General features: G+C 39.7%; 1 protein-coding gene across 2 annotated transcripts in view; it reads right to left on the bottom strand.

Moving 5' to 3' along the window:
- MCM9 (minichromosome maintenance 9 homologous recombination repair factor) overlaps positions 1-18,047 on the bottom strand; it is a 47,269-nt gene that overhangs the window by 26,335 nt on the left and 2,887 nt on the right. For both annotated transcript variants that reach the window (XM_034060511.1, XM_034060510.1), the window contains exons 3-7: positions 14,484-14,800; positions 12,324-12,405; positions 11,195-11,395; positions 8,586-8,711; positions 7,214-7,333 (exon numbers count right to left, since the gene is read on the bottom strand). In XM_034060511.1, coding sequence (XP_033916402.1) covers positions 7,214-7,333; positions 8,586-8,711; positions 11,195-11,395; positions 12,324-12,405; positions 14,484-14,800 — 846 coding nt within the window. The remainder of the gene's footprint in view (positions 1-7,213; positions 7,334-8,585; positions 8,712-11,194; positions 11,396-12,323; positions 12,406-14,483; positions 14,801-18,047) is intronic.

Consider the following 18,047-nt stretch of genomic DNA (forward strand, 5'->3'; position numbering starts at 1 on the left):
TCTAATAGGAATGAAGACATTCCAAGCAGTTAGCACTTCTGTCTTTCCATGTCATTAGTGAAATTGTCTTCATTTCTAATGTGTATATTTTTTAAATTGGAAAGGAATGACCTGATCTGAGTATATACATGTATATGCACATGTTTGTTTCTTCTTTGGAAACCCAGTAGTACCTGTGGTAGCTGACTGAATGAAATCCATTAATATTTGGAACCCTAGTTCTAATGTGCGCTCTTACAACTCTAATTGTTTAAAGTGATGATCAGCAATTCAGAAATACTAACACTCCAGTATCTGTATAACTTAACACAAAGAACTCGTCCCACAAAACAGCAATTGCTTCACTTGAGGGCTAAAATTATGTGGACTTTTAAAAAAGATCTTTTGATTTTCAGTTATATTGCAACTCTAAGGTGTAAAGTGACATTTTTGAGATTTTTCATGCACTTTATTGTTCTATTTGTAAATCTAAGATATCTCTTAAATGTAAGCATGTAAATAATTTGGTTACCTGCCTAAAGTTTGGCAGGCTAATGAAGTGTGCCTTGAGGTAAGGCTATTGTAGCAGTATTTCAAACCCTTGCACCTATTGAAGATTCAAATGAAAACATGAAGCAAGTACAAGCTGTAACCAGAATTCATGCATCAATAGCATGGTTTCTTAAAAGCACATGCCACAAAGTGATGAAAGTAGACTGCTTCCATTACTGCTATATTGCTGCTATTGTAGAGTCAACTACAAAATACAGTCAGCAAAACTGTCACCCAGCAAACCAATTAATCAGAAAGTGAAGATCTGTTCTGTTCAGGAGGAAAAAAAAAAGTCACCTGTGCATGAGGCTGCAGTAGCATTCGGCACCATATCACCTGTTAAGGCTAACACATCCTAGATACAGTTGGTCCACTAATTACAGGAAAAAGCCCTGCTGTGCTTGGAGAAACTAGAGAACGCCTGTACCTCAGGAGCACGTCATGATCTTTGCAACAGAAATGGTCCGTTTTTGCTTTTTGAAAAACTGGATACCTCTCAAGTCTTATACACCTTTGTACAGATCTTAGCAGTCCTTACGCAGTGTCTTCTGAATATAACATTTCCTGGCAAAATCACATTCCAAGACATGGAATTAGAGAAGTCAAATTCTAGTACTCCAGAGGCTTCAGGTCTGATCAGCAGGCAACATCATAGCACAGACTTAGTGGTATTAAAAGATATCGTGCATATAAGGCATCTCTGTAAAGACTTGTCCCTGATGTCTTGAAAGTTTTGAAACAGGAGACTATACATGACAGAGGCAGCTGGTGCAGACAGCACAGCATTACAGTTTCAAAGATGAGTTCACCTTCCCATGAACCTTCACTTGCAGAGACCACCAAGACACAGGGGAGTGCTACAACTCCTATTGGCAGGACTGATAATGCATCTCCACTGTATTTTTACATCAGATAGACTCAGTTCGATTAGCAGATTATCATAATACTTTCCAGGTTGTTTTATAAAGAAGTGGACAGATTGGTCAAGGTAACATTTTATGGATGAAAAACACAGGTGGGATTTTGTATATCTAGCTTGAAATTTGTCCCTTCTTCTGCAATCATTGTGATTTGTTTATGCATCACCTTTGGCTTGAATTACTATGATGTTCTGAGTCTGAAAAAACTGAAAAGGCTCCAGCGGCATCATAATGGAGACTGGTGAAATTTAACATTTTCAGTGGCTCTACAAAAATACACTGAACAAGCCAATCCTTGCCACCAATCTTCAAAGCTGCATCAACTCAACTTTTCCATAATAAGCACAGTATATGTGTTCATAGCTCAGCAGGCAATGTGTATTCCTGAGATCTGGGTGACAAAGTCACAAAGATATATCTGATGATCTGACAGTCTGTTATTTTCTTTGTAGGGACTCAACTGCTCATTTTCTGGAAGTTGGCTCAGTTTGGAGGCTGGCCACTTGCAGCTAGAAAGAGTGGCCACTGGCATCTGAAAATGGTCTGCAAGCCTGCAGATTCTCTCATTTTTGTGAGAGCCACAGAATATTGGTCCAGAGATGATGGGTTAATTGGGGCTGTTGCTAGCTGGGGAGCTCTACTCAGTGCCAACAAGGAAGATGCAACAAAACTGACAACTGTATGTAAGGGCTGGCAATGTATGTGGGACTCTTCATAGTAGGCCATCCCGTTGTATTTATGTTTCCAGTTAAAGTTCTGCTTAAGAGCTGGTTATGCAGTGTGTGATATTAAAGTTGAAGTTGCTAGGGATGCTTTGTTAAAGGCAAACCCCCGGTTTCTATCTGGAATTTCAAGAGGCCCTCAAGAGGGGATGGAGTGAGGATGCACCTCAACATTTCCAACTTTTGTTTATGTTAATTTGGAGGCATGGCTGCATACTCATTGTCCTTGGCTTGAGGGATGTGACTGGCTCTCCTGAAGACAGAAAATCGGAGGAAGGAGGTGTGTTTGCCGCAGAAGGGCCATACCAGATATAAGAGATGACAGCTATGTGTTAACAGCAGCATTATGAACTGGCTGGAATGTCAGGAACTTTTTTAACACCCCTGGACCGTGAGATGAAGAGGCCAAATTTTCAGCAGAAGGGGGTCCTCCTTTTTGTCCTATCTCACTAGAAGGGTGTGGCAGACCTACACTGATATGACCTGAGAAGAAGCAAGGGCTTTATGATATGGTAAAAGGAACTCTTGAAGACATGTGATATCTATCCAGAAACCAACTGCTTGAAATGCCTGCCATTTCGGCAGCAGGATAAAAAAGTCTGATGAAGGCCTGCCTGGATGTATTATGCCACATGTGCGCAAGACTTGAAACCTCCAATCAACACTGCAAAGATTATGCTCCTATTTCTTGTCCATCCTAACTACAGGTCTTCAAATATAGATGAAAGAACAGAGCAACATTTCTAAAGATAGATATCTACTCGACTATATAATCTGTTGCGTGCAGGTAGTTATGGTAAGCTGCGTCTCAGGACAAAGGCATCTTGGAGCAGCATTACTGAGAGGAAATTAAGGGAGAATTCAAGTATCTACAAGAGACAAGACATTGTTACAGATGTCACATGTCTTTGAAGAGGTTTGATCACAGCTTCAAAATTCATTCCTTCAAGGAGTCTAACACAGTTTCTACAGAGTTAAGGCATCTTCAATTTTGAGGCCCAAGTGTTTAAAGAACAGCCAACAAAGTCATGCTCTCACAAAACTATTTTCAAGGTACATGCTGATAGAAAATACTTTTAGTTCATATGCAATTATGATTGTTTAGGAAAAAAAAGTAAGAATCCTGTGGTAGAAGTGAAGATGGGAGAAGAATGGCCTAAAGGCTGTACCTCTAGTAATAATTTTATTAGGGCAAGAGTATGGATCCACAGTGGAAAACTGTTCCCTCCTACCGCCTTGGCCTGTATCAACTAGGGAATGAACAGGGACAGTTTGAGGTATCTACAGAGAAAAAAGACTCTAGTTTCAGTGCCTTGAGTACCTCAGGATACTAACACCATGTACTCCATTCATATTCATGTATGGATGGCTCACATCAGCCACTCTGGTTTCTAACAGATCAGAGGAGAGACACCTGTTAGCACCTGAAGCCTGCCTGGCAGGGAAAGGCTTAAGTGAAAAATGTACCTTTCCCCTTGAGCTAGTTGCCTTCAATGAAACAAGAGAAAAACATAGTAGCAAAGTGGTGTTGGCATGATATGGACAATGTTACACCTTGCAAAAAGGCAGTACCCTCAAGGCTCTGTGATAGAGGCTGTCTATGAAGGGGCCAGAAGGCTGCATTTCACACACCTCAGGAAGGCATATTGTACAGAACTGGAGAGCTGGAGAAACAGCTGATCATCTCCCAGATTTTTAGACAAGCTGTTGTAAATGCAGTTCAGAAAATTCTTTAAGTAGTCCATCTGTGGAGGGACACAGCACAAAACACAACTTTGCAGAAATGCGAATAGCCAAACATGCACCAGCAACCTGACTCTGGCCCAGATGTCCACAAGTGTCGGCAGCACGCATGTGTTGGTTCCCATCCTAATGGAGTCAAACACACCACTCAAGTGATCACTGCAGATCTCAAGCTCCAGGGGTAGATTAAATACTTTCATACTAGTGATTATCTCATCCAAAGATGCACAAGCAGCACTATGGCTCTGGGGACTGCAGAACAGTTAAGAACAGGTTAAATTCACGAGGAAGGTGGGAACCCACAAAGAGATTTTGTTAAATCTCACTAAGTCTTTACCTTTCTGGAAAACTATCAACTTCTATAAAGTCAGTGTACTCAAATTACTCCCTGTGATTCTCAGTTGAGACTAGTGGGGGAAAATGAACCAGGCCTTTAAAATAACTGAGCATTGTGTAGGCAGAACCAGACAATGGGACAGATGGTTCCCCCATCTTCTATTTACAAAACAGTCCTATAGTGGTCAAATGAGTTGTTGAATGTGGGCTGGTCTTGTGGCTGCCAACTTTCATTAAAGAGAGGTGGGAGGAACAAATCATCACAGAAGTCCTGAACTTGCAGAGAACTCCTAACAGAAAATTTCTACTGTTTGCAAGAAAGGCAGCCTAATAAAGCAAGGAAATTTTCAGGAATGCTATCCAGGGAATGGAGGTAAAGTTCTGTTTTTCCAGACCAGAGAACAGATTATTGGTCCTTTGTAAGGGTTATCTGCAGCAAGCAGGCAACTTGAACCTTTTGGTGAGGTAAGAAAGATTAAGGTCTTCCATACACAGAACACAAAAGCCTGGGTCATACTTTCTGAATCAGGCAAAACACTGATGAAGCACAGACTGTGTTTACACAGCCCTGGGACAGGCAGGAAGAGCAGAGGCCCAGCAGCAAATCAAGCTGCAGAGCTGAGTCACTCTTTTCTGAAATTCTGGGAAGCAATTCCAGTTAGGTCTGGTTGGGGTCATGGGATGCAGCGGGCACATGGAACTACAGGTCCTCAAAGAATCATAGTGGATATCAAGGCACATGATACCTAAGGCAGAGCAGGAAAGGGAATTTTGTCACAAGGAGAATGCTAATGGTCTGGTACGTTGTCCCGGAACAAATAACACTTTAGTAGAGAACTATGAAAAACTGACACGGTGATAGGCAGTTTTGGAAACAGAATTGTAATTCTATGGTTGATAAATAACTTGTGTCCCAAACCAGTACTGGATGGGTAAAGGGTAAAGACTTGTTAATGCACAAAATCTTACCAAAGCTTGGTTAGATATCAGCAGTTTTCTCTGAAAGAGGAATCCAGATGCAAGACAGCTTTTAGCACTTCTCCAGAGCCTACCAAATCCCAAGTGTGCTTTTGGTCCTATGTGGACTGTAATCCCAGAGCCAGGAAGTAAACTGCAATGCAGACTCCTTTCTATACAAAGTAAGGAACTAGTTGAACGTGGAACTTACAGATTTAGTCTTTGTAGACTGGAAGGAAAAATGTGCATTAGGACTCTCATGAGAAAGCAGAAACAGGTAATTCAAGTGTACAATTATGACAAGGAAAGAAAAGCAATTTAATAGTTCTCTAAATTTTCATCACTTAGAACTTCTGCACAAAGAGCAAGTTGACAAAATCAGTGTTAGGTACATATTCATAAGACACTTACTGCACAGGGAGGAAGGCAAAGAAAATAATTCAAACTACATCAAAACTCCTGGGCTAGAAATTAATGCTTTTAGTCCAGCAGTTCTAAGGGGAAAGTTTCATGGAAAGACTCCCTGAAATTAAATTAGGGTTAATAAGATTTCTTGCTAGAGACTCTAGTTTCACTTGTGACAAGGGTCCTACAGAATTTTAAGGTGGAAATTTGATGCACCTGCTGTCAGATCTGGAGGGAAGGGAGAAGAGAGGGAAGCAAAAGGCCTTTTAAATGTAAGGAATATTTAAGTGAAATGTAGATGACTTGAAGACCCAGTAAGCTTGTAAACTGCAGTACTGGTTTTCAAGGAGAGAAATGTCTTTGAATATGGCTAGCATGGCTGAGCTGGAAACCACATCACATGGAAAATGAAGTACAGGAGGGAGATGAAGTGAAGGAGACAACAGCAATATCAGGTCAAGAGCAGCTGACACAGGGAGGTAACTACTGACAAAAGTGGACAAAGTTACATTGAAATGCATGGCAGAATTTCACTCCAGAAAACTGTCAGTCCCCTAACAAAATTTAAATAATCCAGTTCTTACACAGAACAAAAAGGTTATGAGGAGCCAAAATGTTCTCTTTGGCTTCCCTCTAGACCTATTTGTCAACAGTTTGAATGGAAAATCAAACTTGTTTTTTAACAAGTTACCTGCATGTAAGAGTACATGTTCAACATCACGTTCCAATTCTGCAGCTACAAAAGACCCAGTTACACACATGTACACATAGCTACAGAACTGGGAAGGATTTTTCCTCTACTGTTCCCATGTACAAATAATGCTGCTTCCCAGACAAAATGAAAAGCAGCACTCGCTAAGTGAGAAACATTCAAGGTACACATGCCAGCTGAGACACTGGGGTATGTCCCTAATTAGTTTGTGATTTTGAATGTACTAGTAATATAGTCATTTGCCCAAATAAAGTCATTTGCAGGTGTAATCTGGGGACAACCCGCACATTGTCCCCAGAAGAGTTTGTAAAGATACCTGGTATTCAGAGCCAGCTGGGACATGCCTACATTAAACAAACAAACAAACAGAAAGCTTGCTCTCTGAAACCATCTTGAAACCACCTTTATAAGCCAGAAATACTTCCTCAGCATGGGAGTGAATTTCCAGAAAGGGAGCAGAAATTTAAACTGGCACCTGACCAGAACATGTAAAAGAACAGAAGAAAGGAAAGTATCTGTTTAGGAGAAACCAAATGATGCTAGCCCATCACAGTATGAGCTCTGGAAAGATGTCATATTTGTCATAACTGGGAAGAACACTAAAAATACACATCCAGATCATCCTCTGCTAGCAAAACAGTGTGAAGTGCCTCTGGATGAGGCTTTTAAGGTTCCCTATTAGAAGCTCATCATACTGCTCTACAGATACAGAAAAAGAGGCAGGACTGCCCTTCTGCATAGAAGCATATCAGGCTTCATATGCCTCCACGCATATTTGTTGCTTCAGCTGTGCTCATACAACCTGAGCACATATGTTCATATATTTAGAAGACCTCTGTATAAATGTACTCGAGTGAAAAAAACACTCCAGCTGAAGAAGCACATACCTGCACTTGTAGATCCAATTCCTGCAGTAAGCACAGAGCGTGGTGTGATCTTTACTGCATACTTGAGAAACTGGGATTTCCCTGTACCTGGGTCTCCAACCAACAGAAGATGCGATTCACCTTGGGGGAAAATGTTGATGTAGGAGTAGACAGTTCATATACAGAGAAAGATATACACAAAATGCTCAGAATCAAGTAATACTTTTCATTGTTCACCTAACATTTAGCACTATATATGCATTATAATACGTAATCCTGTTTAAGACTGCACTATTTATTTGGTGTGATAAATATACTGTTTAATAAAAGGATGTAGTCATATTGCTGCATCCAAACCAAATATTTACAATGGAATATCTTAAAAGTAGCAGCAGGAATTTGATGTACATCTGTAATGTCAGTTCTTACACATTAGAGTACACATTTCTCAGGCTCAGCTTACTCTTGAACATGAAACAAAAGGATACCAGGTTTTAGTTATCGTCCCACTATTCAATTACTTGAACTATTGCAAAAAGGACTAATAAAACCAGCAGGTTATTTTCTTAACTAATTCTGTTACACTGCCAACAGTTACACAACTCAGTAATTTCAAAATGAAATTACAGAAGTCAGTAATTTGGCTACAACAATCTCACTGAAGTGCTCTAAAATGATTTCATCGTCTTCTGTAAAATATTAATACAACTTCAGATATAAAGTCTATAACTTTACTTAGCTGCTGGAGCATTCAGAAAATCCTGTATCTGTATATACTGATATACCGGTTTAGAATCATCATGGCCTACATAGATTACAGCCTGCATACCACCTGGCACATGGCATATTTGCCATCTAATAACAACAGAAGGAGAATCAGCAGGCAGATAACTTAGAATAACAGAGCTAAGTGAGATGTGCTGACAATCACAGATGGAAAAGTCTGGCATTAGGAAGTAAAATGAATACTTTAATTTTTCCTTTCAATATAGTATAGTGATCCACATGAAGGAAACATTAATATTCTATCCTTTGGTTCCAAATATTGCTGAGAATATTCTACTAGAAATCATTTCAAAACGTTACTTATACAATAAAAAGTGAGTTTCTGTTTTATCTAAAACAACTGCCTTTAATATTCTATGTATTGGAACCCTGAATGCCTGCTTTTAGTTGGGAAAAATTAAAAGAGGAAGTCTAGACACCCACTTGATTTCTCTAAGATTCTGGAAGAATACTCAGCATTAATAAAAAGTTGCTCTCACTCAAGTAACCAGGATGATCATGCTCCAAACCCCACTGGTATGATTTTGGAGGGAGGAGGCATGTGGGAGAAGGCAGTGATGGAAACAACTGTTAGAAAGGATATGATACTATTGGAAACAATACTAACCTCTGATTCGAGTTCCAGTAGCATCGGTCCTCTGCACACCACCAGCAAGCACCATGGCTACAGCCAACTTCACCAGGTACAATCCAAAAACTTGAGGACACAAGCTAGCCAAAATTTCATTTCTCCCTAAAACAGAACAAAAAATGGCACTCAGCACTGCCCCATGAGTAAAATTCAGTTTCTCCTATGTACCCTATCAAATAACTGCCTGATGTCCACAGTTCTGTGTACACTCAGAAATAATTTGGGTCTGCTTCTTGCTTCCTGAGCAAGGGCAACAGGGCAGGAAGGAGATTTTGGGCTTTGCTTGTTTGTTTTTTTTTGAAACTGGACCCAAAGCAGTTGTTTGATCCAAACTTCCTTCATTATATCAGAGTTCAGTCTTCCACAGTCACAAGCAGCAAAGCCAATCCTATCACAATTTAAGGAATCTACAGTCTAAATATCATGAGGAATGGCACTAACAAAATGCCATCCTGCAAATTCTTTTGTTTCACAGATCAAACGTAGGGTCTATAAAGAATAAAACATAAAAGCTTCCAGACTTCAAAATTATCTCCTTGAATACCAGTGTTTGGTGCATTCAAGAAAACTAAGAAATATTCTAACACTTGAAGAGCTTTGCTCTAAACCTGTACACCCACAGCACAGCTCATTTTCTCATCATTGTCTTGATTTTCCTTCTTTGTCTCTTCTGTGTCAAAAGTCCCTTTTTCCCGCCCTTCTGTGTCTCTTCCCAGCAACACAGTATTTCAGTCTTCTACCATAATGATGTTGACTTGGAAGGCCTGTGACAGAATTAGTTCTGTCCTTTGAGATTTTGACACCAACAGCACAGTAAGGAATCACAGATTTAACACTATACATAACTCCCATTGCTAGGGAATAAACAGTGACCACTTTTGAGTTAACTTCATGTTTTAAATTTGATGCAAGTACATGGTACCGGCAAAATGTGTAGGCACCTAAAAGATGACTTGAGGCATATGTATTTATTGCGGAGATCTTCTGAAGGAATTAACATCTTTGTCCAAAAATGAGATTTAAAAAGCTTCAGTCAGCCACAGTGTAACTTGAGATTTAACTCCCCAGTTGCCTCTCTTTTACTTCAGATTCATTTGCCTTGTGATTGCTGAGCAGCTTACCTGCTTCTTTCTAGCTAGTATGCAGGAAAAATAGTCACTTGCATAAGTTCTCTCAGAAGGCTGCCATAGATGTCTTTTTAGGGACATTGAATACACAGCATCATGAACTGATTGACACAGAATGGAGTAGTAGCTGCCATTATTTCTTGAAAAACAGTAAATGTACACACATCCTGTTGTGAAATGGCCACTGCCTTGACTCCTTAGTCAAATCTGATCTCACCTTCAGTTTCAACATAAATTCAGACAGCCTGAAACAGACATCTTGGGCAGCCATGGTCTTTCCAATTTCCACCTCAATTTTCTGGTAGCCACCTCATATTAATTTATTTATTCTGAATGGGTAATATTGACTAAAACCACATTGCTCCCTGCAGGCTTCCAAAAATTGTTCTGAGAATTGAAGATTAAATAGGAGCTTCAAAGAGGATCCTGAACTACTTTCTGAACAGTTCTATTCATGTTGATAAGAAATGTTCTCGTTCCAAACAGCAGGAAGAAGAAATGTTCTTGTTCCAAACAGCAGGAAGCTAGCAATTAAATTGCTTTCCAGGAAATTAAACTGCATTTCCAGGAAAGAATCTTTGTCATTGACAAGATCTCCAATTTCTTATGTGCATGTGCTAATTTTTAAGCTGACATGGGGAGCATTCACACCTACTTTTCCTCCTGTTTGTATTTTAAGGAAGACTGAGCCCTTTTCAGGGTTTTAAAAGACAGTGTTAGCCTGAGACAGGTTAGTGGCAGAAATCCAAGAATCCATTGAACTTCCACGCTGCTCAGGAGGAAGCACTCAGTTTATGGAGAGGGTCAGAGTTCCAGGCACAACTCATACTAATTCCTAGGTGTTTAACTGCAGACCATGGTAAGTGTAGGAGCCAGCACTCTAAACACTCTGGATGTTCTGGAAGCCACTATGAATTGGAAGACTCTCTCCGTATTTGATACGAGGCTCTGCAGCACCTAAGTCAAAGGCCTACACATCCAAGAGTTAGGTTAAAGATGAGATGTACTAAGCTCTATGGTGAAGATTCACCGCTTAATTTGGGATGCAGAGACAGTGAGTCAGATCTCTCACCCCAGAGTCAACAGCTATGCTGACTAAAAGCAGATCCAGTCCACACTATTTCTTCTAAAAGGCATGCTGCTTCTTTCTTGAGTAAAAAACACTTTTCTTTTTTCCTGATCAATATATTATTTCTCATTTCTTGTTAACAAATGTTTCACAAAACACCTGACTAGAAGTCTCAAAAGATGGAGGATCAATGGAGCGTGTTTGGTATCTTTTTTCAGTAATATTAAGGTAAGAATTTCATATTCCCATACTGGGAAAAATATATTACTAGATGAATGAGTGGTGGGACACAATAATGGGGGAAAAAATTACTTTAGTTTCTGTATTTTCATTCCTGATTCAATCTCTGCCTGATCATGTGTCCTACTTAAAGGCTTTCAACTACTAACCTGCTAAGGGATCTTTCCTATGCCTTTCCCAGAAGTTTTCAAATTCCTTGCGGACTTCTTCATCTATTACAACGCCTGCCAGCTGCTCGTTGTTTACTTTAACATAGTTGGCTTTCAAAACAAGCTCCAAGTCACAGCGTGCACCCTCGTGGAAAGGTTTCCACCTCTGCATTACCACTCCATACACTGTGATGTCATCTCCTGGAAGTAACAACAGAAATTAGTAAAATAACACCTGACTTGAGGTATATGGATGTATGAGATGTAATGCACAAGAATGCAATTGAGATCCTCTTGTTACAGTTAATAAGGTTAAAAAGATCAAGAAAAAGCAAACCTGCAGTTACCGCAAGTCTAAAGCATTAAGTACCTTGCTTGTGTCTATGGTAGGAAGCTGCTTTGAGTTCTTACTTCTGTTTAAGGGAGGTGAATACTTGAAGGTATAGCCCTACTTGCTTCCTCTTTTAGAAAAGAGGAATTCATGGTAAGCTGTAGAAGCTCTTCTTTCAATTAGATTTATTATAAAAACTTTTAATCAAAACTTATTTGACTTCTGGTAACTTCAGTAATGAATTCCAGAATCATTCATTAACATTCTGGCCACCATGGCTCTTCTGAGAAAGCACAACCAGAAATTCATTTCTTGTGAGGATATGCCTATCTGAGAGGTTTTTGTCACTTCTTCATACATCCTCCTGACAATTAGCTTCCTTTTTGAATGCCAAGTAGCTTTCTCCACCTGCAGCACTTCTTAGATAGGAGGTCAGGTCACCTAGCTCTCCAACCCAGAGACACACCATATGCTGTGTGACAATGTGAACCAATCTCCTCAAGAGGTTTGGTGTTCCCACAATAACAAGATTTAATATACTTTCTGTATGTCACAACAAATTACTTACTGAAACCAGTCAGTCAAACAGTCAAGATGTAACATGGGGATGTATGACACTTTCTATAGTACTATTCAACTACCATGCTAACATCAAAGCTAAAAAAGCAATGTGAGAAATGAACATAGCTCACACAAGAAGCCCTCAGCACTGACAGCCTGCTTGGCAAAGATACACCTCAAACATAAAAATAAAAATGTGTATGGTACAAACATATGAGATACATGCTGTATTCTCACCAGACTTGCAACTGTCCACTAGGTCATCTTCTAGAACAACCACCATGCAACGAGGGATGCTTCCCACAGACAGTCTTTGAACCTAGGAAACCGAAGGAAAAGCACTTTTTAAGAACAGCACCTTTCAAAAGCCATTTATAGCTGCTCTGGCTTCAGGACCTACATTCCTTTCCTGGAACTGAGGTCAGGCCTTGTTTTTTCTCACAAAACTTACACAGTATGCACAGTACACACGCCACTGCTGCCATGAACTTACTGGTGGAAGCTTAACACTTATGTTAATGAGAACAGGACTGGGTATTAAATTAGCTGAAGGTGCTTAAACCTGGGAGGTGCTGTGTGATTTCAGTATCTTGCTGAGGAAAGCTCACTAAACAAACTCATTTGAAAGAGGTGGGGGTTTGAGTTTTGCTTTTTCTTTTTTTTAATAATTTGAGATAGTTTTAGGGACCTGTTCAACATGCAAAGTTTACTTTGGGTGCTGAAGCACATCCTTGGGTTAGATAACCCTTCACTGAAGTATATGCTGAAAGATTATTCTATGTATTTTTCTGGTGCTTAACCATAATTTGATAGGCTGAGATGTAAGTTTACACCTGGGTGTCAAGGATTAAATCAATAACAGAAAAGGAAAATCACACACAACCAGAAAAACGTATATTGACAAATGTGCCAGTAAGACCTGTAATTCTCTTTCTTTTCTCCAGGGCAAAATCTATACAGTCTTGTCACTGTCTATTTCCAGCTAGCAATCCTTCCATTTACACTTAAAGGCTGCAATAGTTTTTGGAATATCCACTGCACAATTACAACAATAAGAAGTACCTTTTCATGCTGCAGCACATGGTCATACATGCTAGAATTCTAGATTTATTTACTTCCTAATGCCTAGGAAGGTATATTTCCCCCTTGTATATTATCTAAATGGCCACAAATAGTTCACATCGCTGTCAGTACCGGTGGCATATACACAGGTACTTGCAGAGCTCAATAGGAGACACAAGTGAAAATCATTCCTGGTTTAACTTTACTGTGCTTAATAAGCCCACACTGCTGAAAATCCTTCCCATCATAGAGATCTGTGTGTCACACAGAAAACCAAAAAAGAAATGGTCTAGAAACAGTATGTTAGAAAAAATCATTATATGAACATTATATGTAACATGGGGTTTGTTTACTAGAAAGAGTTTTATTCCCTTATTTTTTTGCTATTCTAAACTTTTAAGAGCTTAATTTCGAATTTCATACATTTCTGTTCTCATACATATATTGCATGTAGATTGGCACCACTATCCTCTTAATCTATAAAACTAAAACCCTGAAACAACGGAAAATATCTTAGAAAAGGTTTATGAAAGAGCTACTGAGCACATTAAAACCAGAAACATTGCCTGAAATATACCCTGTTTATTCTCAATATTCATACAGTGTAGATTTTCATGTGCCTGTTTTATCTTACTTATGCACTACTGTAAAAAGAGGCACAATTGTTTCTTACTCCTCCAGCTTAGTTGTACTTTCACCCAGGGCTACCTTCAGAAAAATGAATGTAAATTCTGTAAGGTTCACATATTCAATAATTGTTGAACTCAGTATTGGCTGAAGGGAACAGACATTTGCAGATACCATGTATTGACCATACTGCACCACAGCTGGCCTTGGCTACCACTGGGCTAGTTTTAGTCCTTAAAAGCAGCATTGAACATCAGCATCATATACTATATGCACTTAGAGAAACAATGCACACTTTCTGTTGTAAGGATTTGACATGGAAATTTCATCTAAGCACTGACCCTGGGTGTTTCATGCAGTATTGAATGGAGTTACCTAACAATGCAAGTCTAGTTAACATGTGCCTACATTTTTAACTCTCTGACTGGAGATCTCTGACCAGCAGGCTGCCTGCCTTCTCTCAGGCGTTTGCTTTAAACAGCAACAGAACCTGTAAAAATTTTCTACTTGTCTTAGCATGTAAAACTTACCAGTGGAAATGGGATAAACTTAATTCTGACATAAGCACCAACAGTATCACTAAAATAACAAGTTACCTTATTTCAGCAGGAAACTAAGCCCTCAAATGCCTTCCTGAATTAGTTCTCTTTGTACTTGGCACACCTATACCTTAATACCTTCTTCTTCCTCCCCCCACATTTTTTTTACCTGTTCCTGAATTTTGATTTCTTGATAGTCTCTGCAGCAAGTAGGAGAAGAGGTTGTTCCAGAGAGACAGGTGAACTTGGTTGAGTTGCAGCCTTCTTCATTCAGACAGGCTGATGGACGACAGAATGCGTAGTACTGCTCAAAGTCAGCCTTGACAGCAAACACATGCTTGCACTTACTGCAGATATAACTCCGTTCAAACTCCAAAACTTTCACCAAACTGGTACGTATAACAGTCCCAGTAACAGACAAAAAGTGACCCACATCCCTAGCTTTAGGAATGTGCTCTCGAGTCAGCTCTGGGCAAACAGGCAAACCTGTTAAATAAAAATAAGTGCACCATAAGGTTACGCTTATAAAACATGGAGTTATAATGCAGTTAAACAGAAAGACTAGAAAAAATGCCAGACATATTAACAGTGGACATTATTATTGCTGTTTCATAAATGTGATTCAACAATTCATCTGTTGTAAAATAGATCTGATTCACTGGCCTCAGTTAGTGAAAATCATCAGGCACTGAGCATTAACAGAAAATGTTGCTATTTTCTCTCCTACTCTTGCCAAGGGCTGAATAGTCATGAACAGTTTCCAGTCATGGAAAGAGATCCTGATAATCTCAGATCTATTAATTAATTTAAATGATATTTAGATAAATATTTATTCTGCAGCTGGTTTATCTGAATTGCAACATTTCAGTTACAGTGCTTAACTGTGGTTCAGTGTTATTTTTGCAGCTAAACAAGTGTAAATCTTGATTTTATGTGAATTCTCAGGTCTAGGCAAATTTAAAATTCCTAGTCTGTGAGCATCTGACCTTAAATCATAGAATGGTTTGGGTTGGAAGGGACACTGCATACCAGTAAACCTCAAGCACAAGGAAGATGGCATAAAAAGAATATAAAGAGGCTATGAATGCAACAAAAGCAAATTCACTTTATGATCAAATGAACAGTGACAGAACACTTTCCACTTGCTCTCCCTTAATTCCACCCCAGCAGTCAGCTCTGTAGTGTACCCATCCCACTCCAGCATTCATCCGTGTGGCCACCACAGCAACTGAAATCCTCAGGAAGGTTCATCCACCTCAACAGCCTACAAAGTCTCTATGAAAATAAATGATCTCTGAAATGCACACCTCAGGATAGCATCAAAATATTGCCTCTTCATAAGTTAGTATATGAGCTACAAGATACTAAAGATTATAAACTTAAAAAGATACTGCCTGCTCTTAAAATAATTTCTTAGCTTTACTTCCAAAATAATGTTTCTAATGGGACCAAAACTATTTGTGCACTTAAGTCAAATCTTCTCAGTAGCCTCGGCTGCTAAAATAGGGACAACACATGTAATTATTTCAGTGTTTTCAAAACCAAATGTTTTATAAGTGTGGTGAGGCACTGGCACAGGCTGCCCAAAGAAGTTGTGAATGCTCCATCCCTGGCAGTGATCAGAGCCTTGGGTGACATGGTTTAGTGTGAAGTGTCCCTGCCAAGGCAGGGGGGTTGGAACTAGATGATATTAAGGTTCTTTCCAACCCAAACCATTCTATGCTTTTATTTCTGTATGATTTCAGGCATGCTGAAACATTTCATTTTGATTCTTTTAAACCAAGTGTTTGACCTTTTGCTTTTGTTTAAAGAAAATATTTTGAAATATTCAGCTAATTTTAAAAGGTAAAAGAATAAAGTAAAAAAAGGAAACAGAAAAGTAGAAAGGAATGAAATATTCTGGAAAAGAAATAAGGTATTATGTAGAACTGCAAACAGATTTTTCTGGTTGATTGTGACAAATATGGTTACATATTTTACCAAACCTGCTGACATTTCTTTTTCTCCCACAGGTTTTCATTCAGGAAAAAAAAAAAAAAGGAGACAAAATCCATTATTTTTCCAACCATTTTTGGTATCTTTTTTTCTTAGCTCAGTACTGGTGCAGCGCAACAACCTTGCAAAATACAACACATCTCACACTAGAGAGAGCTGCAGCACTGTTGTCAGGACATAGGTTACATCACCTCTGTGACTACCGAAGAGACCAGAGTCTGGGCGGGAAACAAAGAGCCTTCATTCTGATCATATTAGACTGACAAATTCTTTAACTGAGTATGTGCCTCTTTGCATTAGCTTTACTGTATTAATAACAACAACTATTAGAAGCAGCTTGGCCATCAGTAACAGACACAGCAGTGCTCAGGCTAATGGTAAGGAAAAATCTTTTAATAGATTTGTAGTGAAAGGAGAAATTATACAGTCAAATTTCTACAATGCTAACTCAGGCAAAGAACTTCAACTAAAAGAACTTCTTTTACTTTCTTTAGCAAACATGGGGAAATCATCCATTATTAATCACTGCATAGTCAGACTCCCCAAATCCTTCCTTGAACTCTCAGGTGCCCTGTCTGTATTAGCATGAGCAAGCTCAGAATCTACTCTTATACCTATTACAAGAAACACCACTTTTCCTCACTTCAGTCCAAGCCTGACACGCAGACACCCTCAGCCCCACTCCAGGTAGTTGCCTGCTCCTCCCACTGAGAAACACGCATCACCTTCTCCTCATTCCTGTTGGACATGGGAGTGAGAAGTGGCACTCCAAGATGAGAATCCTGAAGGTAATCGGAACCCAACATCCACTTAAAAGATAACAGTAGCATGGGAAAATCTGGGCAGAAAAAAAAAAAAAGCCTACAGATCATTCATCTTATTGCTTTTGTTTCTTCAGCAGCTGGCCTTCCAGTGGTACGAAACATAAACCAAACTACAGAGACAGATGTCACTTTGATCCAGCAGAACCACACAACCATAACCACCCTCTGTTCTTTATCAGTTTCCCTCTGCTTCAGTGGTGGAGTAATGTGTGAATCTGCTGATTAACTTCTTTCATCAATCACTAGTCAGACTTGCTTTTATCAGTTCTTAAAACTATTTGACTGTCCTGGTTTGAGCAGTAGCAGTCATTTTTCTCCTTCCTGGTAGCTGGTGCAGTGTGTGTTTTGACTTTCGGGCTGAGAACGGTTGCTGACAGCAAGCATGTTTTGAGTTAATGCTCAAATGTTTGGTTTGTCCAAGGCCTTTTCTGAGCCTCATGCTCTGCCAGGGAGGAGGGGAGGCCGGGAGGAAGGAGAGACAGGACACCTGACCCAGGCTAGCCAATGAGGTATTCCATACCATAGCACGCCATACCCAGGATGTAACCGGGAGAGACCTGGAAGGGCTGGAGCTCTGGGGGGATGGAGGAGGTATCGGTCAGTGTTCGGTCGGGCAGGGTGGGGTGAGTTATGGGTCGGTGGCTGGTGAGGTGTTGTATTCTCTTCGCTTGTTATTGGCTTTATAATTATTATTTGTAGTAGTAGTAGCAGGAGTGATTTGTGTTATACCTTAGTTATTAAACTGTGCTTATCTCAACCCGTGGGGGTTACATTCTTTGGATTCTCCTTCCTAACTCTCTGGGAGTCGGGGGAGCAAGGGGGGGAGTGAGTGAACGCGCTGTGTGTAGTTTGGTTTTAAACCACGACAAACATGGCTAATTTTGCCTGAAGTAGATTAGGGAATATTCAGACAA

Source organism: Melopsittacus undulatus, chromosome 3 (genome assembly GCF_012275295.1).
Source record: "Melopsittacus undulatus isolate bMelUnd1 chromosome 3, bMelUnd1.mat.Z, whole genome shotgun sequence".
Lineage (NCBI taxonomy): Eukaryota > Metazoa > Chordata > Aves > Psittaciformes > Psittaculidae > Melopsittacus > Melopsittacus undulatus.